A 6,928-nucleotide genomic window follows, 5' to 3' on the forward strand; every position below is an offset into this window, starting at 1 on the left:
GTTTCGTTTTGTTTGTTTTTTATTCTGTTTTAGTAAAGAGTGGGAATGTGAGTAATTATTGAAGATGGTGCTGGTGTTGTGCATTCATTTGTTTAATGATCCATGTTAAAGTAAAATGAGATCAGAAACCACTGACTCGACTACATCTCCAGGTGTTGATTTAAATATATTTTACTGTGGAGAAAAATCTCAGTAAAGACTGTCAGATTTAAGCTCGAACACAGCAGCAGTGATCTAATTTCCTTACTACTGAAAAAGCGGTGTCCTATCCTCTCTCCTGTGCTGGCAGCTCGGGTAACCTTTAAGGAATGCAGAAGATGATGCCAGAATTATTTTGGGCTGAGATTCAGATGTTAAAATAGGAAAAAAGGTTGCAGGGTAGATTACCAAGGAGAACGCAGACAGTTCTGCTGTCGACCTACATGTAGCTCTTCGGAGAGACCTTGAAAAAGCAACGTTTCCAGCCAAGGCAAGTGTCTACTAACAATGACTTCTTCTCCTGAATTTGTTGCCGATAGAGCTCCATGTTGGGAAATACTTTAGTATGTACCAAATACATAAATTATGGTGTGTGGATTTATTGAACTATGTACCTTTGTTTGCAAAGTAAACATGTCTGTGAAACATGTACAAATGAGTATGCACTGTGATGATACGGCATAGCCTGACGGATTACACTTTCTATTTTCATTAATTTGCTCTCAAATCCAGACAGACCACATCCAAAAGGCTAAACAGGGAAGTGTAATTCAAAAAACCACCAAGAAGAACCCCGGAGGAGGTGAAAAGCCATTTTTATTTGCCCTCCATGTTAACCGTGGGCACTTTCCCATACATAGCATCTTTAATTACACAGAAGTAGAGCAGGAAGGACAGGTTAGCCTAAGGGGGGAGGCTATGAAAGCAGTGCTGCACTTCAACATGTGCACCAGGGAAATCAGTTCTCTGCCCTGACTGTGGATGGGAGGGAAGGGTTGTACTTATAGATCAATGAGGAGAAAGAAGAGCCTCCAGGTACTCTGAGCACATGTTGTACTTGTACAAAGACACACAAGACCAACACACTCTTAAGCACGGAGCGAGAGCTGGATAGGATGCAGCTTTTCTTGCATACATTGGCCCTGAGTGACACGGATGCAACCATGCACACACAGAGGTAGATAAAGCCATCATGATGTTTGAGTGCACCTCCATATGCCATGGCAGATTAACAAAAAGGTCAGTGAAACAGATTTGGTCTCAATGAGTCATCCTTGTGGACACAACAATAAGTCTCCAAACCCTGAGTGCCACATTATGTCTCCATGCACCAGCGGATTGCAAATGAGAAGCTGGGCTACTATTGGTGCCTTTACTATAACAATGCATGCACAACACTTGTACGTGCCCCGCCTGGAGCAGAATCGCACAGCTGCCTAAATGGATGCTAATGTATACAGTTTGCATGGTATAAGTCTCTCGGATGCCCGGTGTGTAAATTGTAAATGCAAAGATTAGACTTGCCTGGAGAAAATGAAAAGCTGATGTTTATAAGCCTTGAATAGCAATTGTATGTATCTCTGGAGATAAATAAACCTACCAAGTGCTAGTGAACTGGAGATAAAATAATGAGCATGTCAGAAGGTCATCTTACAATTATATCTTCCAATGGTCCTTTGCTCCTGTGCAGTGCATTTATGGGCTTGATGATGGTCTAAATTTAATGGCTGTACACTTGCAGACCTGATGTGCTAATTAATTATCCTTGATCTAATCCCACTTTGTCTTTACTGTATTTATGCTGATCTGACATGACACCCTCACTGCATTGAGATGCATTTATCAGCGGAGGTATTTAGCTGGTGCCTGAAACTGTGTCCATAATTTCCTTTCTTAAACTGTAAATGACCAAAGTGAGCCCAAGAACAAGCCCAAAATTTCTGACCTTTTTGTTGATTTCTCAGCACCCTGTGTGCCCCACAGCTCATTGTAGGAGCCATTGCTGTCAGTTAAGCACGAGTATGTGGTACCTCTATTCGGCAGGTTGTAAGAGGAGAAGTGAAGTACTCAGACATGCCCAGAGGCCTCAGCTGCCTGGCAAGCCCTGAGGGGTCAGATGGCAGGTATGAGACGCCCCCAGCTTCAGAGCTCCAGAGGCTGATGTGGACAAAGGCAGGGACCACCAACCATCTGGATGAGGTTCAAACCAGGATCTATATCGGAGACATGTGAGCCTGCAACACAAAAATCGAAATTCCTCACATTTTCAGGAGGTGGACACTCTTTTTTTTTTTTTTTTAAACTAGCAATGCAATGCTTGATCTTGTTGCTTGACATCATAAAACAAGAAAAGGTTATTAATTAATTAAACTTTTAAACTTAATTAAGTCTCTTTTTTTCTTCAAATCATGTAAACTTCATTAATTAATTAATTTGTTAAATAATACATACTTATGACACAATGGTCAAGAATTGTTAACTATTCTGAACTGTTCTCAGAGATATCCAACCCGTCTTTTGCGCGCCTGCACCAACGGATAATAGTGGTTTTTTCGCTTTAGGTATGCAGCCAAAGACAAGAGGACACTCCAGGCTCACCACATCACCCATGTACTTAACGCCGCTGATGGGAAGTTCAATGTGAACACAGGCCAAAGCTTCTACAGGGACACCAAAATCACTTATCATGGAGTGGAAGCATTTGACATGCCATCCTTTAACTTGAGTCCCTTCTTTTACCCGGCAGCCAATTTCATCAAGAAGGCTTTGAGCTCGCCCACAGGTGAGGAGCTCTCACTGTGCTCCAGGTACTCCTCATCATTTTTACACATTAACTTGAGGAAGACATTTTTTTCTGCAAGGTAAGGTAATGAAACATTTGTCGGTCAATTCCCATTACAGCAGCCCCCAGTTGTATTAGTCATTAAAATGCAAATCAAACACTAAACATAATATCAAACTAATATCTTTCCCCTACGGTAATCTTCTCATAAACTCAGACCTTGGCCAGGAAAATTGGTTTTAAATGGATTGCCCTGCTAATTTGTAAGCAACACTTTTATTGGACATGGAAATTACACAATTATGTTTGTGGCCTGTGCCTGCCTGGCCTGTTATGCAAAGTGAAGTCAGTATCTGACATGACAGTAATAAGATGAGGCCTCCTCCTTCACATGCTGGCTGATCGGGGGCTCCAGTGTGTGGCGGTGCCTACAGTAATCCCCAGCAGAAATACACAGACGCCAAGACAGTTCAATTACGCGCTCCTCTGCGCCCTAATCCTCGAGCCCGATAAGGAACCAGGGATTACCTTGTGTCGAAACATTTGTTGCAACATTGTTGAAAACTTTTAGTCAGGAGTTAGAGGGACTCTTCTCTGTGATGTGCATGGCCTTTTAATCCACAGCAGAGTAACAAATTAGACCATTAGAATAAAGTTTGCCACGGTGATCCAGTCTTTGCATGGTTGTAAATACAGGCAGGGAGCCGGCAGCTCTGAAATGATGCACAGGAAACTGATGTTGAGCTTTTCTTCCCGCTGATTTTTAGGGAAAGTGTTTGTCCACTGTGCCATGGGTCTTAGCCGCTCGTCCACCTTGGTCCTGGCCTATCTGATGATCCACGAAAACATGACGCTGGTGGATGCAATTAAGGCCGTCAGCGCCAACAGGAACATTTCACCTAACGCCGGCTTCCTGGAGCAGCTCAGAGAGCTGGACAAACAGCTGCACTGGCAGGGAACGGCGGGGAGCCGGACTGTCAATGGGTGGACTTGATAAAATCATGGATTACCATGTTACCAGTATTTCAGTTCCGTGTTATTATTGTTTCCTATAATTCATGAAAAGATAACCCTGTCATTTTGTAAACAAAAGCATTAAAAGACCAAAATAAACAATGAATTTGTACTGATAACAAGTTCAGTCTGTCCATAAACTACTTTTTTTTTTTTTTTTCCACAGCGACCTATATGGCTCTCAAGGTTACATTACTTTTACAACTGCCTTAAAGGCATCCAGAGCAGTTCCTGCACACTGGTAGTGGGCCCAGTTGTATTTACTGTTGGAGCAAACTGTAAACAGAACAAGCCATGAACTACACATTCCTGCCAGTTTTTTCCCGCCACAGGGCATGTAGGACTGCACCAGCAAATACTGAGAAGAAGCCTGGAAGTTTGAAAAATGGCTTTGATGGCATTTTCATAATATTTCTGAATAAGAAAATGCACAAAAACTGTATTGTTACACCTCCAGAGTATTCACAGAATCACTAAATGTAAATTGTTGTATGTTTACAAGGAAACTCCAGAAGGGGAAAATTTGTATCTGCAGTAAATGGGTAAAACCAACCTGCTATCAAGAAGCATTACTTTTGTGCTCAAAAGCTCCAAAATATCTAAAAAGAGTTTGATCTGAAATTTTAATCAATTTAATTTATTAAGATACGGCAGTTTAATCTAGCGTAGCTTATTTTTCTCATCGGTGGTAGCGTCCCTGTGTATGCTCAGTCATGTCTGTAAAATAAATTAACTGTTGGTTTAGTCTCATCAGACGATTGGTTGTTTAAAATTAAAAAGTGAGGCAACACCAGCATTTAGCCTGAGATTCGCGATATTGGTGGAAGTTGCTGTGGCCTGAAGTGACTGAGTGTGGAAGCCTGTGTTGTGAGTTCAGATTACAACTGTAAGCACGGCTATGGTTCTGCAGTTAAAGTTGCCACAACACAAGCTGCCTGGCTTCTGTCACAGTCATCTGAGGAATAAATAGTCCACATTGCTCCTGTCCAGACTCTGCCATCTTCAGCTGTCTCATTCCAGCAGGGCTCAGCCGCTAAACAACACTGATATCCAGTTCAGATGGAAAAGCGAGCGAGCTGCACCAATGTGCTTCATGTTTACTGAAAGACTACAGGAAGAAAAACAGCCTCACCCAGCTGCCATCTGGGAACATCTAACTTTAGTTTGTTTAGTTTGCCATCATTACATGACCAACACCAAAGCGGAAGATGCAGATATGAGTCCAGAGGAGGAGCCAGAGTATCAGACACCTCCCACCTGCGGTCTGCTCAGCCTTCTGCTGACGAACAGATGCCCCACCGGAGCTGTCAATGAAGTTTGGCCCAGCCTCTACATCGCAAACGCGTGAGTGGCATTCTCACTTTTCATGGCCCCTGCAATAATATGGTGATCTGATTGTGAAACTGTGACTGCAAACAACTCTTCCATTTGTCCATCTGATGGGACAAATATAGAATCTGTACATTCGAGTCACCAGAGATGCATTTGCAAACATATGCCCAGAGAAATCACAACAGAGTCAAGTCCTTCCATCATGTCTTGTGTTGTTTACAGGGCTACAGCTCAGGATAAAACCCTGTTAGTGAGTCTGGGAATAACACATGTAGTGAATGCTGCAGATGGCCCCCAGCACATTGACACGGGGCCATGTTTCTACAAAGGCACCGACATACTGTATCATGGAGTGGAAGCACCAGACTGTAAAGATTTTGACTTGAGCCCATTCTTCAGCGAGACATCTGATTTTATTCATGGTGCCCTGAGTCAGAGAGGTAGGAGTCCATCTGATCCACACAAAACAAAGGGTGTAATAATTCAGCAGAAATAAATCTGAGAGTTTATGGCCAGAAACCTCTCTTAAGTTTGCGTTCATAAAATGCCAGAGTGAGGGAATAAACGTCATCCGTGAATGCTAAACTGTCTCAGTTGGGGATTTTGTTGCTATCTTTACAGAAAAAAAAAAAAGATATTTGAGGTGACACCGACTCTTGTCTGCAGGGAAGGTGCTGGTTCACTGTGCTCGAGGAATCAGCCGCTCTGCGACCTTTGTGTTGGCTTTCCTCATGATCAAAGAGAGACTTACCCTGGTCGACGCTGCCAAGGTCGTGAAGAAGCACAGAAATATTCTTCCGAATGTCGGATTTCTGAACCAACTCCGGCATCTGGACTCCACCTTGGCCCTGCAGAGGAGGACGACATAACATCAACAAGTGCAATGGGAGAGCCTTTTATGGTGTGACTGATCCGATGCTGAAAGGTCACACCGGTGATCCTTCAAATCATTGAGCTTGTTTTTCTATTATTTTCTACATTTACCTAAAACCAGCAACCTGTAATTCACCACATGTCCAGTCTGCAGTTTCGTGAGATTTAACTTTCCTTTGACAAGTCTGCTGCATTGCCTCAATATCATAACATTAATCTACCAAACTCAAAGATCTGTAACCTTAAATTTCGACCTCTGGCCTGCATCAGATGCACCAACTCACCTCAGGACTTAACTTGAACTTTGCTGTGAGCTCTGATGAACTTGATACTTGATTCCCAGAAGTCCTAACCTGACGTCATGACTTTGGCATCATCACAAAACTGATATACTGACATTAAAGCTGTGACAGACTTGTGACTTGACTTAAACAGAAAAGCTTTGGTTTTTGTATTGTATGGAATTTGAAAACAGTCCAAAATGTATCAATAATGAGTATTTGAGGTGGTGAAACAGGCTAAAACTGTGGAATTGTCCTTTAGGCATATGTCTAATACACTGCAGAATAATTATTAGAGGGCCCACTAAAACAAATGTGCCAAAAAGCAACACAAAGACAGTGGTTGCCTATAAATAAAAAATGCACCACTTATTTATTCACAATTCTCAAAATACCAAGTCTTAACTGCTGCAATCCAGCTCCGTACAGTTAAAACTGTGATGTCTAAACAGGCTTGATACAAGATGACAAAAATATGCCAGCATGGTTCGGAGCGTGTATACAGATTCAGGTCAGACTTTGAAAAGAGATGAAACGCTGAAGCCATCTTAATAAGAGATGCTCTCCAGAGCTCGCTGGGAGACAGAGAGTGAGAGAGATGCTGTCAAAATAAAAGGAATTGGATATCACAGGTTTAATGATTTCACTGTCAGAATGAATGATGGCA

The 6,928-nt window shown here is 42.3% G+C and overlaps 2 protein-coding genes across 2 annotated transcripts; both read left to right on the plus strand.

Moving 5' to 3' along the window:
* Positions 1-402: 402 nt before the first annotated feature.
* On the plus strand, positions 403-3,878 carry LOC115059904 (dual specificity phosphatase DUPD1-like). The gene is made up of 4 exons (XM_029527649.1): positions 403-469; positions 2,023-2,207; positions 2,541-2,761; positions 3,529-3,878. The coding sequence occupies exons 2-4, from the start codon at positions 2,053-2,055 to the stop codon at positions 3,753-3,755; spliced, it is 603 nt and encodes a 200-aa protein (XP_029383509.1). The 5' UTR covers positions 403-469; positions 2,023-2,052; the 3' UTR covers positions 3,756-3,878.
* Positions 3,879-4,834: 956 nt separating this feature from the next.
* LOC115060557 (dual specificity protein phosphatase 13-like) lies at positions 4,835-6,887 on the plus strand. The gene is made up of 3 exons (XM_029528516.1): positions 4,835-5,119; positions 5,330-5,547; positions 5,774-6,887. The coding sequence occupies exons 1-3, from the start codon at positions 4,860-4,862 to the stop codon at positions 5,974-5,976; spliced, it is 681 nt and encodes a 226-aa protein (XP_029384376.1). The 5' UTR covers positions 4,835-4,859; the 3' UTR covers positions 5,977-6,887.
* The last annotated feature ends 41 nt before the right edge of the window (positions 6,888-6,928 follow it).

This window comes from Echeneis naucrates, chromosome 19 (genome assembly GCF_900963305.1).
Source record: "Echeneis naucrates chromosome 19, fEcheNa1.1, whole genome shotgun sequence".
Lineage (NCBI taxonomy): Eukaryota > Metazoa > Chordata > Actinopteri > Carangiformes > Echeneidae > Echeneis > Echeneis naucrates.

Coding starts and splice junctions, on each gene's coding strand:
- LOC115060557 (XM_029528516.1), top strand. CDS start 4,860: ATGTGCTTCATGTTTACTGAAAGACTACAGGAAGAAAAACAGCCTCAC. Junction 5,120..5,329: donor AGCCTCTACATCGCAAACGC/GTGAGTGGCATT, acceptor TGTTGTTTACAG/GGCTACAGCTCAGGATAAAA. Junction 5,548..5,773: donor TGGTGCCCTGAGTCAGAGAG/GTAGGAGTCCAT, acceptor TCTTGTCTGCAG/GGAAGGTGCTGGTTCACTGT.
- LOC115059904 (XM_029527649.1), top strand. CDS start 2,053: ATGCCCAGAGGCCTCAGCTGCCTGGCAAGCCCTGAGGGGTCAGATGGC. Junction 2,208..2,540: donor AGGATCTATATCGGAGACAT/GTGAGCCTGCAA, acceptor TTTTCGCTTTAG/GTATGCAGCCAAAGACAAGA. Junction 2,762..3,528: donor GGCTTTGAGCTCGCCCACAG/GTGAGGAGCTCT, acceptor GCTGATTTTTAG/GGAAAGTGTTTGTCCACTGT.